Raw genomic sequence first — 25,362 nt, forward strand, 5'->3', positions numbered from 1 at the left:
AGTAGAATATCAACCATAAATTTAGTAGGCCCCTGAAAATCCATATGCATGGAAACGGACACTTTAGACAATTAAAAGGTAATACCAAAACAATCTCGAGATCCTATGAACCAGTTTGCCTAATGTGATACAATTTAAAATGAACAAGTACATATGAAAACCCTCTATCTAACCGTATAATGTTTATAAAACACAGTAAGCAACCAAATTTTGCTATGTGGAAATTGACAGTTTTTATGGTGTACGGTTATTGAATCATAAGAAAACCATGATTCTGGGTGACTGAAATGCTAAAGTCAGAAACACAAATGCGGCTAATAGATTTTTAAACCAAGAGGATACTTTAAAAGAACACTTTTTTTTACATCTTCTGAGGAGAACCTAGAAATTAACTAGCATCACATTTAGAAACTGGGTGTATTTCATTATCGTGAGCTCTTGCTGGTCATAAAGGGAATTCAAATACTATTACAGTACCTTAAACCTCATACTACATACCAACGAAGTATTGCTTTGCAACCTCGACAACGAGATCTGCTCTGATCATAAAACCTGAACTGGTCGTAAAGGCTATATTTATTGAAAAGCCTTTTAATTGCGTAAATTAAAACATTTGATACCTCTTCTATAATTCCTATACTATAAGAATTAATGTGTAGTTGGAATTGAGGGAAGGTTTTTTGGTTTTGGCAAAGAAGTGGGTTACGGCGTTATTGGTCTTTTTAACACGTACGGAGATTTCATCGTGGATACATGGTGCGATAGCTGCAAGCGAATGCAAATTGGTTTTGCTTATGTGTCTAATTGCTATAATAAAGGGCACCAGAGCCAAAACTATAGTTGTGGCAAAGAAGAAGATGGAAAGACATATCGGAAAAGCTAAGCTGAGACATAGACTGAGATTACTTCAATTTTATGAACAACTTGGACAATCTGATTATTATCCGCAAAGATGAGAGCAAGAAAACACGTGTAGGCAGCCCAATATTGTAGTTCGATCGATTCCACACCGCACCGAACTCTACGATATTTCACTACGTATATATAGGAATCTTGTGAATGAAGGCGATGAATTGTACGTTAACGCCGCAAGGAGGAAGAATGAAAATTGCTAACAAAGTAATAAATTATGGGCTGATGAATTAAATAAATAAAAATCGATTTTCCAATCTCTTCATAATAACATATTAATTAACTGAATATCTATTATTAAATAAGTCAAATTGCAGATCAATAGTCATTTTCAATTTTTACATCATTACCTTTAATATTGGCAGAAAGATTATAACCATTTTCATTAAAAAAAAAAACTATATTTGTAGATTTCGCGCCAATAGAAAGGATCGATTTAAAATAAATAAATGCTCAAAGCTTCATTTTGAAATTTTGTAACATAATTTTGTGAAAATAATTTAAAGTGTAGGTTAAAATTACAAATAACATTTTAAGTGTTAACATAAAAGAATACACAGTAAATAACCTCTACATTCCAATATACTATGGTTAGTATTTAAAAATTTTAATCGGATTTTCATTTCTTAACGGATTTTTATTATTTCTTTTTTACTATTCAGGTGGGCCAATATGATGAAAACTTACTTTCCGATATGTTACCCGTGTACTATACCAGACTATTCCCCCAAAATATTTTCTGTCGGTGGCTAGCCTGCGGAAACAGCCCGCAGCCACTTTCAAACAGAGAACTTTCGTTTACACTTGCTGATGATGTTTACATCAGATATTTATCAATAAGTGATCAAAGAGAATTTCAAGCGTTGTTACAAAAGAAAAGTCCATACAAATTAGATATTGGTGCTGTTTATAATAACAAGTAAGTTGTTTTCTTTTGTAAATGTTAAAAACATATTAATATCTAGAATTGTATCAAAAATTATCGTTTACTATATTATTTTATACAGAAACATAAAATATTTTTATTAAACTTCACATACAATGAAAATTACTATTTTATGTGTATTTCAGGTCTTAATTCTTGTTTAATACTTTCAATTTCAGACCTTCAATTTCGCGACATGATGCTGTTGTGTTGGCCAGAGAATTAGTTTTTGATATAGATTTAACTGATTATGATGAGATTAGAACATGTTGTCAAGAAGCTAAGGTTTGTGATAAATGCTGGAAATTTATGGTTATAGCTTGTGAAATAATCCATAAATGTTTGAAAGGTATGTAAATAATCATCATTATGTAAAGGAAACTATTATATTTTGTGTATGGACAATTTATGTGTATATCTCAAAATTACATTAAGTAACTGATTTTCTTGTGGTATATTGTACATTATAAATGTTAGGTACTCTAGAATGGAGTATAGTATATACCATAATATAATTGTAATAATACAATAACGTTACTATTCGTATAAAAGTAAATTGTCTAAAAGTTTTGACTTTTTATACATTGATAAAAACTAAAACTAAATAAACCCTCATTTTCCCTAGATGACTTTGGTTTTCAAAATATACTTTGGGTGTTTTCTGGACGACGTGGTATTCACTGCTGGGTATCTGATTATGAAGCAAGAGTTTTAGACAGCCCAGGAAGAGCTGCCATTGCAGATTACTTATGTTTAATAGTAGGTGGAGATAACCAAAATAAAAAGGTTCACTTAGGCGCTGATAATCTTCATTCAAGCATCAAGTAAATTTGCTCATATTTTATATTTACCTTCATAAACCTTAATCAATGTGGCTTACATAATAAATATTTTTTTTAAATATAATGCTAGTATATTTAAAAAAAATATTTATTGAAATATTCTTCTAAATCTGTTGAAACTATATAAGTAGTTAATTATGAAAATATGATATGAAGGTGCTATTATTGAAACTGTATCTTTCTTAATAAAAGGAATGGTCATAAGAGTAAAAGAACAGTTTTTTTAAGTCATATTTTCATTTGAATTTGCTTGAGTATTAAATGTAATTGATAATATTGATATCTTATGAGGTTTGATCATAATTGTTCTGAAAGTTTGTTCACAATACACACTTTTTTTGACACATATTTTATGAATTATATACACAATGCTCAAAATTGTTGTGTTGGTAACTGTATGTAGAGTTATTTTCAAATTATTAATTTAAGAACATTTGGTAACTTTATAGTACAGCTTGTACAATTGTTCAATAACACTAAGGAATATTAAATAATAATATATATAAATATTTACTTCCGTTCTGCACAAGCAGTTATATTTTAATATATAATGAAATCAAAAATTCTGGCTTATTCTTCTTTATTTATGGCCTGATCTTTTATCAAGCTGGCCGTTCAATTGTTGAATCATTTACTGCTAAATATAAGATGTGCTAACTCACTACCTATTTTTAAGAAAATGGTTAAGAACCATTTTCTAGACCTATGATTACTTATCTGTTAATTTATATTTTTTTCTTCCTCTTATTCATTCTGAGGCAAGTGTGATGCAAATCAGTTTCATGGTTTTATTTATTATTGTATTATAGTTATAATAAGTATTATATCTTATTTATTATAAGTATACATGTTCAATACATATGTACATATATTTATACATATGTATGTTTGTACACATTATGTTAGTAATTAAAATATTTCAATATTTTTAGAAGATCAGTTAGTATCATAGACAAATATTTTGAGGAGTTAATACAGGATCAAGAATTTTTACAAACTCCGGGGAGATTACAAAAATTTTTGAAAATGATTCCTGATGAAACATTAAGAGATCAAGTGGAAAAGAATTTAGAGAAAATGTCCGAAACATCTTTGGAAAGATGGGCTATGTTTGTTAGGACCTATGATAGCTATTTAAGAGATGTAAGTATTTTGCATTATTTCTAAAATGGTTCTTTTTTTGAAAAAGTATTACTGCCAAAAAATGGACTAAATTTATAACATTTATTTACATCAAATTTAAGACTAAAATAATTAAGATTATTCTGTAGTTATGATCTAATGTAACAACATCTTTATTTATTTTAACACTACAGGAAGTTCAGCAGTAGTGATTCCTTACTTGGTTGTCTCTATGAGAGCAATGACACTTTATTTTTACTTAACAGTAAAGATAGTTATATAGCCTAGTCTATTTTTTCTTTTTAACCTAGTCCATCTAATGGTTGCCTGAAAAGAATTGAGATGGCTTTTGTAATGCATTTTTATATTACATCTAAAAAAATATTTAAGGAATTTTAGTATTACATCATTGTATTATCTAGAATGTAAACAAGAATATCTTGATAAAAATAATTTCTTTTTTAATATTTTCGTTTTACTAACCAACAATTAATAAGTAAATCTATTTACAAACTTATTTTTTGTATTATAATCATATACATTATTAATATATATAAATTTTAAGATTATTATTATATATTTCTATGTTTAAATTTGTAATTTATAATTTTACATTTTCAGCATGGCCATGCAATACGGAAAATAAAGTATTTGATTGAAGAAATAAAAATACAGTTCTGTTATCCAAGATTGGATGTAAATGTCACAAAAGGCTTTAATCATCTTCTCAAATCTCCATTTAGTATTCATCCTAAGACAGGAAAAGTTTCAGTAGTTTTTAAACCACAAAATGCCAGGACTATGAAACTGGATGAAATACCAACTATATATACTTTACTTGATGACAGTTCCCCTGATAATGTTCAACATCAAACTAACATGAAAAGTGCTGTTAAAAATTTTCAAGAAGTAGTTTTCTCTTTAGAAAAAGCAGAAGCATTGAGAAGGAGGAATGATCCAAGTATGTATTGATATTCAAATCAGTCTGTTGGTTTATATCTATGTAATTTTCAAAATTGTTTTGGTAATGAAATTGTGTAACATATTGAAATGGTGAATACAAATTGTTTAAATTGTTTTATATACATATTTTAATCCAATTTCAACTCTGGTAGCACAAATTTTACGCAAGTTATTTCTTGTGCTATCCCCTATTAAATATATATACACATAATATAAATATATACATATATATGAAAATTAACTAATTGGCATATAATTTTTTCTGATATACATATATGAACAATAAATAGTAATTAGCAAAGTGAAACAAATATAGTTATTTAATAGTAAATTAGTGCCAAATACACATTTCACACAAAAATAATTCACATCTGTTTTTGTAATAGACATATTGCTCTGTATATGATTCAATGAATTAAATACAAGAGGTTATATTTTTTCCGAGATTCTACCTAGGATAGTCATAAGAGATATTTGGATGCATATTTACCTATAGTGGTATGACTGGCTTATTATGAAAAATAATACATGATAACTGTACTTGTTTGTGTAAGTGAGAGGACTAATAACATGTATTTATGTGTAGACTCTGTTAATAATTCCTTTTGTTCATTTGACAAAAAAGGACCAAGCAAAAATGTTGATATCTGATTACTTCAATTCTGATAATCATACTGTATAGAACTGGCAAAAAGAATAATTGTTACCATCTATAGCTTCCCAAGGCAGTGGTAATCCAACAGTAAAAGTCTGGAGATTTGCGGTTGTCGGTCGCCAGGTTCGATTCCTTGGATACAATCTAATATAATTCACGTATTGTGCATTAATAACATAGGAGTGCCACTGCTAATTAACAAGTTCCAAAGGGACGGGCAGCAGCCTCCCCTGCAAAGGTTCATACCACACTGCAATCGCCAAGTTCCCAAAGGTGGTAATTATTCTATAAACCCAAATTGATTGAGCTTTGCAGCAGGCTATAGGCTGAAACGACCATGACGATAGATAATTTATATTCTGCAGTGGGTCTATTGTAAATTATTATTATTTTATTTTACCTGAATATGCAAACTGTTACATCACATACCAATTATTTACCTTTTTTTTCAGATACCACACTGGATTTCTGATAATTGCAAATAAACAATTATTTAAATAATAAAAGTCATAAAAATTGTCAGATCATTTTTATTTAATTTTATAATAATAATGTAAAATCATAAGCCATGGCATGTATATTACTTTAAAAAATGTATATGAATAAAGAATGTGTAATGCTCTGCCTTTGCTAATAACATTATATTATGGGTAATACACAAAGATCGAATAATCACATGCTTATTTACTTATAGTTAGTGTTAAATTGTCCAACTTTTTATGTAATTTTATGGAATTGTATGCACTTTTGTATCTTAAATATTCTGTAATGGAATGAGCAAGTGAAATCAAAATCATACCAGCTTGTGTGAGCCGACAAACTTTACCTTAGAGAGTTTCCAGAATTATTGCTTTTTTAAATTATCTATTAGAAACTCATAGAAGCAACCATATTTTAGCAGAAAAATATATGCATTTGTAAATGTGATTTTTGTTTATAAAAGTTTTATTTAGCATTCCCTATATTCCTCTTACAATATCCTTCGAGGTTCATTTTCATACGGAGCAACTCAATGCTACAGTCAAAAAGTCTTCGAATCCGATAGTCACTGTTCCATTTTGCTGAGTGTCTCGTACTTTAAACGCCTCCGTGAACCGTTGAATTTGAATACACAATACAATGAAATTATCCACTGATATTTTACCTTCTCTGGGATCACTTCTTTTCGATAGGAATTTTATGAATTCGGGAGAAAATCGAAACCCCATTTGTGTCAACGCTGTAATATATACATATAAAATTAAAACATACAAATTATTTTGCGGAAAAAGAATTTTTTCAGTGGTATTCCAACAAGAATCACTTACCTTTTGATAATTCTTGTTCGTCAATATGTCCCGATTGATCCGTATCGTAAGTTTTAAAAACTGCAAGCCACTGGTTAATATAAGTGTATAATTTATCGAATTCTTCAAGATTAATGTGTCCTGAACGATCCTTATCAAACATTCCTGAAAATTATAAACATATGTAATTAAATACAAATGAGGAAGAAAAATAATTGTTTTTCTTAGTTTTAATAGTAATTAATTAATTTTAAAACATGTGTTGTAATGATAAATGTAGAATACAAAATAAACTAAAAAAAAATTAAGTCAAAAACTAAGTTTCGGCACCAAATGAATCTTACTTGACAAAATACAACTAAAATAAGGAGAGTAAACTCCAAAAAAATACTGCTCTATTAAAAAAGTCCCGGTTTTATTTGACATTACTGATTTAATAAGTTTAGTAGTAAATAAAATTATTTTACTTCTGTCGTTTCAGTTTTACCAGAAAATTTACGATTAACGATCGACTTTTGGTATACAATTCTCACGCATGTGAATTATGACACTCCACTATTGTTCATGTGATTGATTATACACTGAATCAGAGAGCCATTCTGCGGCTCTTTGATGTATTATTTACGGCCCTCACTGAAAACACCAGAGCTCTCACTTTATTTGGTCATTATATTTTTAAAAAATGTTACCGTGCAATATTTTAAAGAATTATTGAGAAGTACTGTCACAAATTATTCACCGAATAATAGACTAAATTTTAAAAAATTGAGAAAAATTTTTCAAAAATTATCAATAGAAGTAAATTAAAATTGTATGAATTTTTAAAATTAAATTCAATAAACATATTTTGAACTTTAATTTTTGTACCACGTCATTCACGTTCTTAATATCAAATATATTTAATTACGGTTAACGACAAATTTTAGATTTTGTATAGACTGACTGTTGTGCTGTTAAGGTGTTTAACAACCCCTGCACTATACCTTCTCTCTATATAGGAAGGAATACAATTACAAGCAAATTGAATTAGTCTTACCAATCATCAAAAGACATGCCGTATCAGAGAAATTTTGTCCTTGGGCATTTACTAAAGCAGATTTTAATTCGGCGGATGAAATAAATCCCGATTGATCCTTATCGACTGCCGCGAACCACTGTTGCACTTGAGGAGAAATTCCACCACCGGCTCCAACTGATGGGTATGGCCCATGACCGATTTCTAATTGATTTGGCTGTCCACCATAGTTAGGTTGTCCATAACCTGGCTAAAAGGAAAGAGTATTATGCTAATATACTTTTAAGAAAAGTTGCTGATTATCTAAATATATTTCTGATGATTTAGAACCCCTGTAGAATAATTCCTATTATATATATTGATAAAAACAAATCGAACAAAATGTCCTCTCGAGAAAAAATATGGACACCAAAACCTATATCATAATTCAGGAAATAAGAATTTTTTAAAAAAATTTCCAGCCTTTGATCTATTTTTATACAATGCTATACATAATAGACAGATTATTTACCTTAATTTATGACCATATCTGACTGTGCTAAATAAATTTGCATTTTAATTGTAGTACAAATGAAAACCAGTTTAATATTTTCAAGATTTTTTTTTATTCTATAAAGTATATAAATAGTAGTTGCCTTATCTCTAAAATATAAATAATACAAAATGCTTACTACTGACATTAACAACAAATGCTAAGTTTTGTAGTTAAATTTTACTTAGGCCATAGAGCACAAACACACAAACATAGGAAGCACAAACACATCAATTTATGAAATTATGTGCATTACAGACTATTGCTTTTTTCCTTTCAATGAATAGAGATTAAATACAATTTAAAAGAATAAGTTTATTTACCATATAATAATTTATGTTTATAACCAAACTCTAAAATACATAGAAATGTGCGTCACTTTCAAAATTTCTGTCAACTAAATAAACTTAAAAAAGAGTAAAGCAGAAAAACAAATAAATTGCAATAATTTATAATGCAATTTTTGTAACTGTCCAAATTGGATGAAAAAGTTTTTCTGCAATTTCAATTAATGTTTATTTTACGGTAACTAAAATTAGTTATACATATTGATTATGAATACTATTTATAGTGAAAATTCACTTTTAAATACATAACAGCTCTATATTTAATGCATACTGCTGCTGTAAATACATTTTTCTAAAATGATATTGTTAATAATGATGACAAACTAAATCAGTTTTCCTAAATCAATTAAAATTCTTCAATAAAAGGGCGAGATAATCATTAAAGCTTAAAATCTTGCCTTTAGATTTTTTTTCACAATTACACATTTTTATTTAATTGTATATATTTTAGCTGTATAAGTATAGATGTATAATGGTTTAACTGTATTTTATAATTTAAGCAAGAGTACATACTAACAGGAGTGATGATCAAACATTTAAAGCTGTAAATCCTACATTTTGAAACTAATGAATATAATTTGTGCCCATATTCTAAAATCTCACTCCTTTTAACATATACCTACCTTTCAACCGTATCTTACTAATTAACTATCCATATTCTTACATACTCATCATTATTTAACTATCAATAAGTTTAAAACTTATGGTTAACCTATTGTTTAATAGTCAAATAAAAATTCTGTATTCTTTTTGTTGCAAAGAAGTATGGAATCAATTAATCTCGTGCATTTTTTTATTAAACAATTTTTAGTTTACAATCTCATACTAGAAATAAAAGAGCTACCATATAAATCACAAAGAAATAGGGAGTAAACATGTTTATTATTTAAGAGTTATAAATATAAATTTAAGTTATAATCTTAACATTATTGCCTACCAATATTATAGAATAACAATGACCATAGAATTAAATGACAGTCAGTCTTTTATATCAAACCAATACTGGCAAGTTTGTTACATTTTGTACTACACAATCAAAATTTAAAATATCTAAATTAATGCTGTTTCACTACCTTGAATTATTGTAATATTTAACAAAAAATACTTAAAATTAGAAAAATTATTAAATTTGAGATTCAAAACCAAAGCCAAAATGAGGACTGAAAAAGTAAACTTTAATGCCTTTTTTGTATTTTTATTATTTTAATACAATTTTGAAACATTCTGATAAGTAGACAACAACTAGTTAGTGAAACAGCAGAACTAATAACAACAGGTTTAATAATAAAGTGTTTAAATATGCCTATACATTACCACTGTGACTAGAAAAACTATAAGTAGCCGGTGTAACAGATGTATTCACACACACTTGTATTGATGGTTTAAATGAAGAAGGCAAAAGTTTGTGCGCTTCAGGCACTGGAGAATAACTTCTGCAAACAGCAGTCTCAAAATGCACTTGTTCATTTCTGTCTGTTGGTACACCATCAAAACTTGTTTGTTTAGCTGAATCACCTGTACCACTATCTTTACATGATGAATGTTCAGATAGATTGTCTGGAAACATTTGTGGCGAATCACAATCACTATGAACTACTTGTGTCATTTTTACACTTTCACCGGGAAATGTATGTACAGCTCTGGCCATACGTCTTCGTGTATGGTAAATAATTACCACCCAAATAATAGATGTTCCCACTGCACAACATACCACTGTTATTATAATAATACCTGTCATATCTTCTTCATTCACCATTATTGCTACAGGAGGTAAAACTTTTAATTCTATCATATCCTTTTTAGTACCCAATTCATTAGTAATTTCACATTCATATTTACCAGCATCATTCACTTCCACTCCTATGATAATTAAAAGTTGGTCCTCCCCAGTGAAAAAATGCCGATCTGTGTGGATCACTGGTATGCCATCTTTAAACCATTTTAACACAGGTTTAGGCGAACCTGTTATCATGCATTGTAAAACAACAGAATCACCACTAATTGCTTCTTTGTTTTCCATAACTCTAGTAAATGAAGGCTCTTGCAATACTGTGAGAGTTGCATTTGAAATGATAGTTCCTGCATGGTTTTTAGCAGCACAACTGTAAATACCCATATCAGTTGTTTTTGCATTCACTATAAAAAATCGAGGATCTGAAGGCATTACATTCATTCTCCGCTCCCGAGCTGCAGGGAAATCATTTCCACCATCTTTTTTCCATGAAATTTCTGGAGGAGGATCTCCAGATGCAGCACAGTCCAAAGTTACAGTTTCACCTGTTTTAACTGTTACATTAGTAGGTGTTTTAAGGAATCGAGGAAAAGTTACGATATTAACTTTTGCCTTAGTGGAATAGGTTGTCCCAAATTTATTGCTTACAACACATTGATATCTGCCCGAATCAGCATTGGTAACATTTGGTATCACTAAAACAGATGTAGCTTGTGATTGTCCTTTCTTTGTCATTGTAACATTCTCATAAACTGTAGGATTACTCACATTACCATTGTTTTTCCTCCACAAAAATGTCATGTTGCTAAATGGGTTAGATGTTGCAGTGCATACCAAATTTGCAGACCTGCTTTTAATAGCAAGATGTGACTTGGGGTGTTCAACAATCTTTGGCTTGGGTGAATCACCACAGTTTTCTTCTTTCAGTTTTGAAATCAAAACACCTCTCAGTTCTGATGGATAAGCACAAGTAGCAGTAATGAATTTTTGTTCCAGCTTATCTTTTATCCATTTTACTATCCATAATAAATTACAGTCACATAATAATGATGAGGAGTTTAAATGAAATTTCTTTATTTTGGTCATGGTCTCAAAGGCATGTTGCTGGATTGATGTTATATTATTACCATTTAAGTCTAATTCTAATACATTAGATAATCCTTCAAAAGCTCTGGAGTTAATTGATTTAATGTGGTTAACAGAGAGATTAAATACTTTTAAATTTTGTAACTTTGAGAACGGTCCAGACATATCTTCTACAGTCCATGATATTTTATTATTGTTTAATAGAAGTGTTTGTAACTGTACCATATCACTAAAAGCTTCTTGAGACACAGATGATATATTATTATTGCTCAGGTTTAGAGTATGTAAATTGACCAAATATTGGAATGTTCTTCCTTCTATTTCCATAACATAATTATGAGACAAATCCAGCATTTCTAAGTTTGTACACAGTTCCCAACTTCCCAAATCTATTTTAGATATAACATTATTTGACAGAGATAATGTATGTAAGGATTCTAACCCATACATCCAACCTTTTGAAATAGTTTTAATTTTATTATGATCTAATTGCAACAGAATAACTGATTTAAATCCATAGAAGGCACCATCCATAATACTGTCTATATTATTGAATTTTAATTTTAATGTTGTCAAACTTGACAACCCTTGGAAAAGAAGACCGCTTATGACATGCAATTTGTTATGGTTGAGTTCCAAAATTTCTAACTTTCCTTGATGCATGAATAAATGATTAGGTAGTGATGATATTTCATTGCGGTTCAACTTAAGAACTACTAAATTAGTCAAATTATCAAGAGCTTTCTCGTTAATTATCCTTATTTGATTACTATTCAGGCTTAAAGATTTTATAGAACTATTCACTGGAAAATGTCCCACGTCTATTGACAAAATGTCATTTCTGTTTAACTTAATTTCTTCAATTTGGTTTGTTTGAAGAAAATTAGGAATACGATGTAACGCATTTTTGTCAAGCTTAACAATCTTCAGAGCAGATAATTTTCCAAAGTCTTTCGTTACTTCTTCATTTAATCGGTTAAAACTTAGGTCCAATTGTTCCACCCACTCGGGAATTCTTGGCACAGAAAATAAATTCTTGTTTGAACAATCAACATACTGCTTAAGACAATCACATTTTTGTGGACATTCATAGTTTTCAGTCTGCAGAGAAAACGGTAATACAAATAATAACAAAACAATCGCGACGAAATAATGGGAGTCTCCCATTTTTCAGCATTTGGCTAGTTGCTCCAATCATTGATAGATGTATAGTCTTTGTGCTTACATAATTATCGACATTTTATTTATCAAGTCCATAAAAATCCTCACTATAATTAACAGTTCTTTACACATAAGTTACATTTTGTATCAAACAAAATGAGGTAATCGTTAGACAACTAAACATATTTACTGATACAGACTCGACCGCCATTTTCTTTAAGAATACTTTTTTTTAAACTATGGTTGTATGCAATAGACAAGCCAAATCTTCGATATTAAAATGGAGTGTGACATCGATTTTTATGCGAAAACATCATCTGAGCGTAAAAAAATTAATGTTTTAAATATAGTTTAATGATTAATTTTAAAAGATATTTTTTTAGGAATTTAAATACATAAATTCCCGCAGACCGATTATAACCAAAACAACTTTGACCTGATATCCGATGCTTATCAAAACTTCATGTTTCTTCATAAACTTCAGGTTTGCGGACCATCACAAACTAGTACAAATCATATTTTAAGTCAAATGCTAATTGCCGTTCTTGTAAACAATAATGTATAAACAATACAAAGGGGTATCATTCTAGAAATTTTCTTATAAGAAATAATGGTAATATTTTTAAGAGATACTTTCCTGGTAGTGGATAATCAAACAAATCAAATATATTATCGATTTCATATTTATCTCAGCATCAGATAGAATAGTAAACGTACACTGGTGATGTTTTTATTATTAAGATTAGAAAAAAAAAATGGTTTGCCCCGCGAGTCGTGAAATAACACTCCAGGCAGATTCCACACTTGAACCTAAATATGTTATCGTCTGATTGTTAACGCGCTAGTGCGGACTGTTGACATACTTCAAGCAAAGAGAGAATAATAGTCTCGTTAACAGACAAGGTTTTATTTTTTAAATAATATCATGTAAAGCATTTTATAACTTAAATAACTCAAATATAGATTAAATGTGCATTGGGAGGACTGCCCAGATTGCTGAGAGCTGAGATTCTGCTCTCAGGAGCTGTTTTGGCTAGTCACTGAGTGCTTGCCTAAGTTACCCAAGTCTTTATCAATATAAATCATTATAATGTTCTTTCAATCTGGTAAAATGAATCAAGTTATGAGGCTAGCCAAACCACATGAGTCCTTAATACAGCAAGGAACATGTAAGTACCTTCAAAAGCCAACATGGATGATCACCCTCAAATAGAAACTGCCTTGTTCAAGCACATTATGCTTGAACATACAATATGGGGTATATGAAAATTTTGTTAACACATTCTATGCCGAGAAAAAAACGCAGTCTCCTATCCAGGCCGTGTCAGTCAGTGATGGTTGACATATAGACTTTCAGTTCAAGCCACGTCAGTCAGTGATGACCGCATTTTGAAAGGGTTTTCGTTTTGTTATTACAGGCCATTATGCAGTGCTGTCAAACTAAATCTCATATTAATTGACCCGCGTGGCTCTCTAGCTTTTCCATATCAAGTAGATTTTTGGAAAATTTAAGAACTTAGAAAGAAAAATGACAATTATCATACAAAGAAATTTATCAAAAAAATCATCCATAAATAATGGCACCAATTTACTTTCATTACAACCAAGTAACATTTGAGTAAAAGATAAAAGCATATAAGCAAAAAAAAAACTTTGTAGTAAAATTTAAACAGATTTATGATTTTTAATAGGCATAAAGGGAAACTTTACTGACGGTCAGCACTGACCGCATTGGCAAAGAACGTGTTATTATAGTGTATACTTGTAAATTAATCAGTGGTTACGAAAATAAATTAATGGTTTAACCTTTGCTTAAAAAAGTAATAAATTCATTTAAAGACCTTAATTCATATATTATTTTCTAATTACAAACTCAATGAAAATTTTAAGTTTTATCTCCTTTCCAATCAATGTATAATTTTTACAAGTTTATATATCACAATACTTTTATAATGTTATTTTTATAATTTTATTCATAAATAGTAAAAACAACTTGCAGGGACAACAATGTCATCTCTTGTAGTGAAAGTGTATGCCTGCTAGGTCTCAAGTCTGATACCTACCATAGCTACTATTCTTAACCTCAGGATTAACTCACTTTATATTTATGATTTATTTAATAATTATGCATTAAAACCCAAGAGAACCATCATTTCAGTGATAGGGTGGTCTCTATGTGCATCTGTGACTGGCATCTCCTGATGAACTAAACAAGGTCATCTGTCCATCTTATGGGTGAACATCCTATGCTGAGCTTGTCGGTCTGTGGTATCTACTCCACAATTTTAAGGTTAGTATTTGGTTTGTTCTATAGGCTTTGTGGCTTGTCCACTGCCACATTAACTTACCAATATGCTAGAATATGTTGGGTATTTTAGTTTGTCTATGGATCTCTTCATTTCTGATTTGATCTCATAAAAAATATCAAGGCCCATTGATTGACTGTAAAATTTGCCAAAATGTAAAATTTGGCTCAGAGAATACTGGCAGATAATTAATAAAAGATTTCCTTCAGAAAACAAACTTGGGTATCGGTTGATACTAATATAGAAAACTTGTCATTTTTATCAAGATAGTTACAAATAGAGACATAGATATTTTAATTTGAAATTAATTATTACTATTTAATTGTATTGAATGGTTTAGTGTATCCATAATTACTTTTATTTGCATTTATGGAAGAATAAACATACCTTTCCACTAATATAAAATATCAGATATAAACTCTTTTTATCTTGGGAAAGACATAAATTATGAATTTGCTTTTAATGGAATAACAAATATCATTGGTCCTGTTTCTAGCTATACAATATTACATTTTACTGTATTAATGCAAATAAAATATTTAATAATTACGATAAATATATTTAGTGCAACTACATTTTAATGTTCTATTGAAGACAATATTCATTCACAAATAAACGTTTTACTTACATGATATGCCATTACTTCGACTGTGCTAGTTGATCTGTAAACATAAAAATTAACCAATATTTATCTATCAAGTATTTTTCATTTAGCAATATGTTATGCTTTCCAGAAAATACCTACTGCTGAGATAAATATTTCTATTAGTGTAATATTTAAGTTGCTCTATTAACAATGTGTTAATTCAATTAATGGTAAATTTGGCTTTAAATTACGAGTAGTCCACTTCCGTAATTAATGTATATGATTATTAGGTGACATTGACATCTAAAGTATATCATAGACTACAAGAATCAAAAGATTTTCATATGCGTCAGATAGAGGTAATGTAGCGCACTGTCTACCGTACCTTTATAAGACAGATACATAACAAATAAAAAAAAGAGGAAATGATTGTATGAGCTTGAACAGTAAAAAAATTGAAGATTCGTTACGCAATGGCCTGTTTTAATAGTAAATAAGAAAATCGTGATTATCTGATTCACTCTCAGTTTTTGGGTTACTTAGATTAAAATTTTTAGTTTTCCCGATATCATCTTTAATACAAATTTCTAATTCTATGACATATAAGATAACCTCCATAACATATCTTAATTAAACGTATTCCTCTCACAATTTTTGGAATAAAAATGACGATAAGGTTAATGTATCTATTTGAGCTCATGTTATACAGTTTTTTGGAACTGGGTGCAGCGTACGTTTTTAAATGTCCCAATTTCATAATTATTGTTTGTTTAAAATCTACTGGTTCAAAAATTTGAATAGGCATTTTTTAAACATGTAGGAACTCTAATACAAAATCAGTTCTTATGTCAAGATTCTAGTTTCGCAAGTAATTTAATACATAGTTTTTATTATGTTCCATTCTGTATTTGTTTAATTTCTTTAATGTTCATTTTCATTTATTATCTACTGCAAACTCTTGGTCACGTCATTAATGTCAAACAATTGATAATGAGATGCTAGTTCAATTAATTTGAAGCCAGTTCTGTATTGTTTAGACCGTTTATGCAAAATCTTAATTTTATTTTAAAATCTTTACTAAATCATTCTCAATTCCTAATTATTTAGTGAATTACGTGATATATTAATTTATTGTTTATAATGGATTCGTATGAAAGTGTGTTACTTGTTAAGAATGAGGTATTCGTATTTAAAATACCTCCAAGAACTTCGAATAGGGGATACAGGTAAGTAAATTTTAGTTATTATGATTATTACCAGATAAATTTATATAAAAAAAATGTTTCTAATAGAGCGGCAGATTGGAATTTGCAAGAGCCACAGTGGACGGGGCGTATGCGATTGGTCGCTAAAGGGGACGATTTGATTATGAAGTTGGAAGATAAAACAAGTGGAGATTTGTTTGCTAAATGTCCTATCGACAAATACCCAGGAATTGCCCTAGAGGCTGTAACCGACAGTTCAAGATACTTTGTGGTGAGAATTCAAGATGACAATGGTATGTAATTTAAACATTCAATTCTCTAATGTTATAATGATAATCATATTATCACTTCATAATAATAAATATTGTAGGAAGAAGTGCCTATATAGGCTTGGGATTTGGTGACAGGTCAGACTCCTTTGACCTTAATGTGGCTTTACAAGATCATTTTAAGTGGTTGAAGAAGGAGCAAGAAGGTGAACAATTACAGGAACAGCAGCTTGATCTGGGTTTTAAGGATGGCGAAACTATAAAAATCAATATGAAAATTACGGTAAGAATAATTAATTTTTATCCACAATAAAAATGTCATTATGAAAAAATATTTCTGGGATGCAGTAGTTAAAAATCCATACAATCTATTTAATAATATCTGACACAGCTTAGTATATAAGCAAGTTATGGATTGTAATTCTATGTATAATTATTAATGAAAGACATTGGAACAAAAAGAGGATTACATCTGAGTGGTTTGGTGCCAGTATATCCATGTCTGTATATATGGTTAAAAAATTATATTACAGCTCTTTACATAGTTGTTCTAAAAATTTCAGAAGAAAGATGGCAATGAAGGCAGCCGACCACGCCGTGCAGGTGGTGCTACAATGACTGGCTTGTTGCCACCTCCACCAGGTGGTTCTCGTCTTCCCCCACCACCATCGCCACAGCATGTCCCAACTCCTACTGTTCCAGCACCTAATGCAAATTCAGAATGGGGTGATTTTAATTCTGCGAGGTAAATAAAATGATATAAAAATGTCATTTATAATAATCAAATGGGTTATGGGCTGTCTTAATTATTGATAAATATGAGTCATATTATTATTTAAATATGGCTCATATTTATACATAATTAAATAAATTTTGTTAGTTTGTTTTCATGAATTTACAAATATATAAGTATTCTTGGATATTTTTGCAGTTTAAAGTTTTTGTTTATATACTAAAAATATTTTCACTGCAAGAAATAATATTCTTAGCCTTTTTTTCCTTGAATTAACCATGATATCTTGTTCACACATAATGCTAAGAGGGACCTACATGTTAGGCTAAAGACATGGCTGACCTAAGGGGCAACTCTGGGCACGTTAAATAGGCCAATTTCACTGTGTACTTGTTAGTTATAGGTAGAGATTGGTGGTTCTTAAGCAGCCATTTCTCGCGCTTTTACAGTAGAGGGAAAAATTCAGGAATAAAATAATGTGGTTTTAATACAAACTTATACTATAAAACAAGTTTTTTTTTTGGGCTTCGATGCCACACTCTGGGTTACTTATGCCTTAGGTTTAAGGAAGGCTTTTATGTTTTTATCTGTAGATATCACTTTTATAATGTATGGATGTGTCATAAATCAAGCCAAAATCTATGTCACATATTTTTAAGTTATTGTCATACAGAATAGTAAATTGAATTGTATGCCCTCTGTAACATTATTATGGCTACAAATTCTCTCTTCATCGTTTTTTTCACTTCCCATATTTTCTTATCCAATTCTGGTAATACTTTGATTTATGTATAACAGTTTGACCACATGAAATGGTTTAAATGTATTTTAATTAAATAATTGTTGTTATGATATTATTTTATGTGTATTATGATTTCAGTGCTCAAAATCAGAAACCAGTCACACCAGCTAATCAGCAAAACTGGGTGCAATTTTAGACAGAAAATGGAAGCAATTGTGATTTGGTGTTGGTATTACTTAAGGCAGGTTAATGTGTTGCACAATACTTACAGCATACTTAAAGTTAAGACTTAAAAATAAAAATAAACATCCATCAAAATTTAAGTATATTGACATTGGAATACTGCTATTTATGATTTCAATATAAATGATACCAGATCACAATAAAAAATATAAGATTATTCTGAATTTGTGATTAATATCTGTATATGTTGTAACACTTGTATATTTGATTAGTGGTAGCTGTAGAACAGTTTTTTGCTCATTGCAATTGTAATGTTAGAAATAACTGTTGTAGAAAATCTCTGTGTAAATAGCTATTTAAGTTATGGCAGAGTTATGTACAAAATCTTAATTATATTTTTGCAAAAGATCAGTTTCAGAATTTTGTTAAGATTTGTACAAATGTACTCGTAAAGACATATTTATTTCATTATAATATGTTCTGTAACATAGGTTTTTTAACTTTTACAGCTTACTTACCAATGCTACCTACTAGGTAGCTGGGTAGCTTCCACAATAAAATAAATCCGAGGCAGCCTGTTTGTTTATTTATACAATAAAAACTCAAATAAACATTTGAGGTGGCTAAGTAAAATTATTATTTTTTTCATTAAAATATATATTTTTACTAATACCCTCATTTTCTTTTGAACCATGGTGTGATACCACATGCTTAAGAAACCTATGTTCTGGTTCTATTCATGCCAGATTATATTTTTCTGTGTGAATGTTATGTACCTATCTAAAATTTACTTTTTTTTCATAATCATTTATAAAATAACATATGTTTAAGAGAAAAAGTTAGGAAAATAAAAAAAAAATATATCTTGTAATTTATTAGTGTAAAACTAGTATGTTATGATTATTTGATGTTCTGTGTTTACATTATCTTATGATGATGCACAGGCAAGTAAAATATGTTTTTTTGTATTACTAGTTGTTAAAGTTCTTTCTATGTAAAGAGTTTGTATCTCTCTAAATATTCACAACATGATTGTTGATTATGCAAACTTAATAATTGTATTACAAATAAGTTATGGCAGTAGTACTGGGCACTTAAAGTTATCGAAACATTGTTGCAACTTTAATTGAATAAAACATGTATTAAAATACGTATTTGATTTTCTTCATTCTTTATTGTCATCTATAGTCAAAAATGTTTAATGTGCAAAAACATACGAAGTTTGCCCAAAATATCAGTGTCAAAATCATCAGTGTAGTTATTTCACTAAATACAATACCCATTAATCGGGAATTGCTTTCTTTTATTTTTGGACTGAGAAGTATTTATTTACGCATGACCGCGTTTGACCACCAATTCTCTTGAAATGCGGTAGATGTGGTCACAGATTAAACACGCACGTTCAGTAGGTACCTATTCACTCTGACCTTGAAAAGACTACGGTATATGCCTTACTCTTACACTAAAGTATTTAGAAAATAAAAGGACTTCAAATTCAATATCAATTTAGTAACTTAGTATTGGGATAATATATCTAATTTAAAGCCAGTCGTCGATGGGCTGTGCGCACCTGGGCGTCTATCGGGAATTCTTTGCACTTTCTGCTTCGCCGTTACCATGGCTTTACCTCGCCAGGAATAGTTTAGCAGATCACATATGGATATGCACAAATTCTCGCCACACTTGGCATGCGGGTTGGTGAGCTTATTTTTTTATTTCAGATATACTCTAGAGATGCTGCTGCCTATCGTCCGTGAATATTAGGTCATAAAAAGTCCGTAAATATTATGCATCTCTTATAATAAAATCTTTGGCTGTACTATTTTTATTTAATTGGTTTCGAAGACATAAAAAATGCATATTTAAAAAAAGAAGCAATTTCATAAAATTTTGTTTCGAGATGATTTTCATATGTTTTATTTTGTCGAAATGAATGAACCTAATAAAGTAATCCTATAAATTTTAAAATTCTGTTATACTTCTTTAAAGGTAATGTAATAAATAATAAATGTAAACCAAGCCGCGAAAATAATTTGTAACGTTTGTGGACCCAAAGCAGAGCCAATAAAAGTATCACAAGGTTCTAAGTTATATCAAATAAAGATACAACCACTTTTCCAACTTTTTTCAAAATTTAAATTTGGGAATTTTGATGTCGAAAATTACGGATAAAAGCAAGGATTTTTAAAAAAAATGATCAAGATCGTTTAGTAGTTACGACGTAGCTAAGAATTGAAAACTAACCACAAAACAGTTTTGACTTATTTGGAAAAACGTGAAATGTGATAATGCATCCACCGAGATTTTCCCCTGGTTCGGTCTTCTCAAAATCCTTTAACCTGTGTCTAGTTCTAGTTAACATTAATAGCCCCCAGCCAAAATTACTTATTGCATTTTTCTGATAAGATGTCCTAAAATTTCTACAGCAACTTGATGTCATTACTTCACCTACAAAATTGCAAAAAGTCATTCAACAAAATTTCACCTAAATAATATAAAGTAATACAATAAATTTGAGACGTATATTATAAAAAGTATATATCTCGAATTTTTCCATACCTTTTGTTTTTCACCTTTGCCGTCGTGACTTTGGCCTCTCACAGTATTATAGAAATAGAATGAGGAACGCCTGTATCCAACAGGCGATGTCCGTTATAAAACAGTGGACGTACTGTGGCTAAAAGGACGATATCTTAATCTAACTGAGATGATTTAAATTTGCCTAAATATGATGAAGTCAATACAAACTCAAAGTCAATTAAGATTTCGTCGTTATTAAATTATCTCAAATAATTAATTATATAATTCGTTAAATTCTTTCTAAACCATTTGTAGGTTAATATATTAAGTAACCTCTTAATGGCATATTAATATTTAGATTCTCACGGTGTTTTTATTACTTTTATCTTTCTGAATATTTATGTATTTACCTGTATAAAACAAATTTATTTATTAGATTTCCTTAATCATTGGAAAATGAAGTTTGTATATACATATTTAAAATTTTACTGGATATAAGCAAAAAGTGGAATATAATGGTAAGGTTTACGCGGAGAGACATTTTGTTTAAGAAATGCTATAGTGTCAGATGTTCGCAGAACGATAATCTTAACGATCATGTCGAAAAGAAGTACCTTATGGTGGAAATGAAGAACAGTTGTTAGAGTAAACATTACTTTAATCGTCACGCAGAAAGAAAGAATCATCGCACACGTTCGATCCTTAGTCTAACCCAGAGTTCTCCAAACTTTTTTGCCCTTGCCATGTTTTTCCGTGTTGGGTAGACCCCCTACTTACCTGATGTTGGTTTCCTGTAAATTTCAAACTGTAGTGAAGTTTAGTGTTAAAAACTTAAAGCAAAAACATGTTATGTTAATTTATATGTTTATTAATTGAATTTAAATTAAAACTACTCAAAATAAAATTTTGTATCTGTTATGTAAAATATACGTAACATTAAATAAACATAAAATAAACTATAAATAAAATAACATAAGCAATAAGTCAATATTTTTAGTGAGAAGGATGAACCTGATGCTTTAGTAATAAATTATCAACATTTGGCGTCAATTTTGTAAGGGATAATCTTAAATCTCCTCGGCTAATGATGTCCAGTCTGTTTCTTTTTTTCGTTAGGAGATTGGTAACAGCGCTAAACCCTCTTTCCACTAGGTATGACGAGACTAGAGACTGCGACTCTCAGGTTTTTACAAGTTCAAAATGTATTGCGACCACAAAGCGAATACCAACATCCTACAACTTACACAATTTTATAAACATACCTATATAGTAAATTTTTTACTTTATAGGTATTTTTATTAATAATGTAAATGTTTTGATATTATAAGATAGTATGATGTAAGTAAATAGGTACTATCAGTGTATGTGTTGAGATCTACTATCGTGGACCCCCATTGTCATTTCATGGATCCCCAAATTTATTTTCGCTGACTTTTTACATTTGACTGTTTTAGACCCCTAGGTCTGTATAGACCATTTTGGGCATCACTGGTCTAACTCGACCCGGGTACCTATAACACCAAGAACCTAATTATAATAACCAAGTATCGTCCATTTTGTTTTTATTATAAAACTGCTATCTCACGCCTACTTTACTTCGTAATCTTGTTGTTTTAAATAAAAATTTCGTGAGGTCACATTGGGTTTGATATAACGCCCGGTGCGGTGAAGATTTTTGGTTTATATTTCAAAAAAGCAAACAACGACCTATTAAAAGTTTAATTGACCTATATAAGAAGGCGAAATTGCGAAGTCCACTCACATACAAGACATGTATACACCTTTTACTGAAATATTTCATTCTATTTTTTCAAGCCAACCATTGGGATTAGTAAATCCGTAGTTAATATAATTTTCTTATCAATGGTCATAATGTAACTATGCTTAATCTTTCAGTATCGTATACTCTCGTCCCTTTATTTTTTATTCAAAGTAAAACTGTTTTATATATTCTTTGAACGCAATAATGTATCTTGTAATTATCGAAAAGTTACCTCATAGTGGTATTAACTAGACGTTCCTTGAGGGTAGTGGCTACACTTGAATCTACGTCTGTTATCGTCCAATTGCTAATCCGCGAGTCCCGACTTAAGCGAAGAAAGAATAATCGTATTTTTGACAGTCAATGGACTTTTAAAGTCACCTAAAGTGCATTAACAAACGTATCCACAATGAGCTTCTTATATGCCGCGTGACTGTGGGAAACCTATATAATATTAATTCCGTAGGTTATATAAATAGACCCGTAATTATGTCAATACAAGCCCACACGATCCCTTTCTGGGAGCGACCTCTCGGTCCCATAGCCGCGAACAGCGTGAGCGATCCGAGGTAAGATCCGTAATATTCCTCAGATTACCGAGTAGTCCACGCTGTTATTTCAAGCCACACACACATTTAACTAAACATTTATATGTGTAGAGCTGCTTCCTTCGTGCGAACGTCATCGTGCAACTAGACTACAAATACCCAGTGAAATGTTTTTTCAAGTTCACGGATCCTTCCGTTCCGTGAACTCTCATCCGATTAAGCTGTAAAAGCCTCTAGGGAACCACAAATACGTCTTCAGAAACAATATACCCCATACAAGTATTCCGTAAAAGTATTTCATATGGAGCAGTCATGCGGTTAAATCAAAATCTTTCTTTCTTTCTTTCTTTTATTCTTTCTTCAATTAAAATAGGGAACATCACTTTACACGTGAAATTCTCTACTCATAAAAGGCCTGCAAAATTTTCTACTCGGTAACATGACATTAACTTTTGTTTAACTTTGTATAAAATACGTAAATATAAAAAAATCAAGGAAGTCTAATTTGGACGTGTGAAAAATTAATTGTTTTATTGCACAATAATAATAAATGAAAAAAGGAATAAACATTTATTTAAATTTCCTAGCTAAGCGAATGACGTATCTATGTAACTAATTTTGGTCCGAGTGCGTATAATTAACATGTAATATGATGACTCAACTTTCCCTAGTGTAAAGTTTTACTATGAAAAATTGTTTCATTAAAATTTGATTATTACAATCAACACACAGATTAAAGAAATATCAGCATTCGTTGTTAACCAAACCGGATCATATAAATCCTAATGGAGATGTGTTTAAAAAGTTTTAAGAGAAATGTGAAAATAATCTTCTCTTATTTGTAATTCAATATGACAAGATCGATATACTTTTAAGAGGCGATTATCATGATTTTTAAAAATATTACCTTTTAAAACAAGACACTTAACTCGTTGTAAGGCTTACTCTTATGTACCCTTATATATTAAAATGTACATATATGGTGCGTGAATTGAATGTTCAAGTTTTTAATAAAAAAACCTTTTAAATTTAAGAAAAATAGAAAAAGTATTACGGGTTTTAAATTACGAATATGATTAAACATGTGGAATAATATTACATACTTCTAGTTTTATCTTTCATTTTCATCCTGTTATTACATTTATAAAATGTCAAGGTGTCATTACTCTCATACCTCACCATACAACTTTTCTGATGCTTGTTAACGATGTACAAAGTTCAAGTATTTCATGTGATCTCAAATTCACTCGTGAGCCTTAAAACTCTTCGGTAAAGTTTTTACATTATCTTATAAGAGACGAGGCTACGACACAGGTAAAAAATAAATTTCGTTAGAGAGAAATCCGATTCTTACAGACAAGTACGTTGTAATCCTGGCATTCACTTGCTTAAAGTTAAAGTTGCGTCCAATTTTTGAAGCGATTAATGTATTTCGCACATCAGTTACAATTGAAATGTACAATTCATCTTCTTCTCCTATGCTATCACATGCCTTCTTCTCTTGAGTTTGGGCCTTGTAATCTTATGTAACTTATGGCGTAGTGATTTTTAAGTGATGTCTTTTGATTGTTACTATTTCAGTGAAATTCAGAACCTTCTTAATTTTACTTAGTATGACCATAATGACGTTCGCAATTCTTCTTATTTTTTTAATGCCCCCCGTTATTGGAGGCATCTCGTTCCCCTTATCTTACTTCCTTAAGTTTATGCCTTATCTACAACTATAAATTTCCACAGATGTAGTTTATTTCTCTCACACAAATATTAAGTGTGAATCTTCCTTTACAGCGTAGCGTTTTCCTTTCTGTTACATGTAAATTTCAATCGCTTAGTTGTTATTTGCCTTTCGCGTCTATAACTTAGTTTATCAAAAAAAAATGAAGAGGGTATTTAAAAATAGTAGAATATTCATTGAGGACCGCTATTTATG

The 25,362-nt window shown here is 30.0% G+C and overlaps 4 protein-coding genes across 4 annotated transcripts; 2 read left to right on the forward strand and 2 right to left on the reverse strand.

The window, feature by feature from the left end:
* The first annotated feature begins 1,329 nt into the window (after positions 1–1,329).
* On the forward strand, positions 1,330–6,352 carry Prim1 (DNA primase small subunit). Its single transcript, XM_068773380.1, has 7 exons — positions 1,330–1,502; positions 1,575–1,831; positions 2,017–2,186; positions 2,463–2,661; positions 3,612–3,822; positions 4,423–4,762; positions 5,872–6,352. The coding sequence occupies exons 1-7, from the start codon at positions 1,500–1,502 to the stop codon at positions 5,889–5,891; spliced, it is 1,200 nt and encodes a 399-aa protein (XP_068629481.1). The 5' UTR covers positions 1,330–1,499; the 3' UTR covers positions 5,892–6,352.
* On the reverse strand, positions 5,949–15,763 carry Pef (Peflin). Its single transcript, XM_068773381.1, has 5 exons — positions 15,630–15,763; positions 15,513–15,546; positions 7,742–7,970; positions 6,727–6,870; positions 5,949–6,638 (listed from the first exon to the last, which is right to left on the reverse strand). Exons 2-5 carry the CDS (start codon positions 15,522–15,524, stop codon positions 6,415–6,417), a joined length of 609 nt encoding a protein of 202 aa, XP_068629482.1. The 5' UTR covers positions 15,525–15,546; positions 15,630–15,763; the 3' UTR covers positions 5,949–6,414.
* lbk (lambik) lies at positions 8,757–12,877 on the reverse strand. The gene has a single exon (XM_068774049.1). It carries the CDS (start codon positions 12,582–12,584, stop codon positions 9,903–9,905), a length of 2,682 nt encoding a protein of 893 aa, XP_068630150.1. The 5' UTR covers positions 12,585–12,877; the 3' UTR covers positions 8,757–9,902.
* Positions 15,764–16,461: 698 nt separating the features above from the next.
* LOC137930357 (NECAP-like protein CG9132) lies at positions 16,462–19,750 on the forward strand. Its single transcript, XM_068773596.1, has 5 exons — positions 16,462–16,696; positions 16,763–16,968; positions 17,046–17,227; positions 17,508–17,689; positions 18,558–19,750. Exons 1-5 carry the CDS (start codon positions 16,611–16,613, stop codon positions 18,613–18,615), a joined length of 714 nt encoding a protein of 237 aa, XP_068629697.1. The 5' UTR covers positions 16,462–16,610; the 3' UTR covers positions 18,616–19,750.
* The last annotated feature ends 5,612 nt before the right edge of the window (positions 19,751–25,362 follow it).

The sequence above is a fragment of the Battus philenor genome, unplaced genomic scaffold (assembly GCF_028537555.1).
Source record: "Battus philenor isolate CCGP_79_NKW_IND1 unplaced genomic scaffold, ilBatPhil1.0.hap1 SCAF_6, whole genome shotgun sequence".
NCBI classification, from domain to species: domain Eukaryota; kingdom Metazoa; phylum Arthropoda; class Insecta; order Lepidoptera; family Papilionidae; genus Battus; species Battus philenor.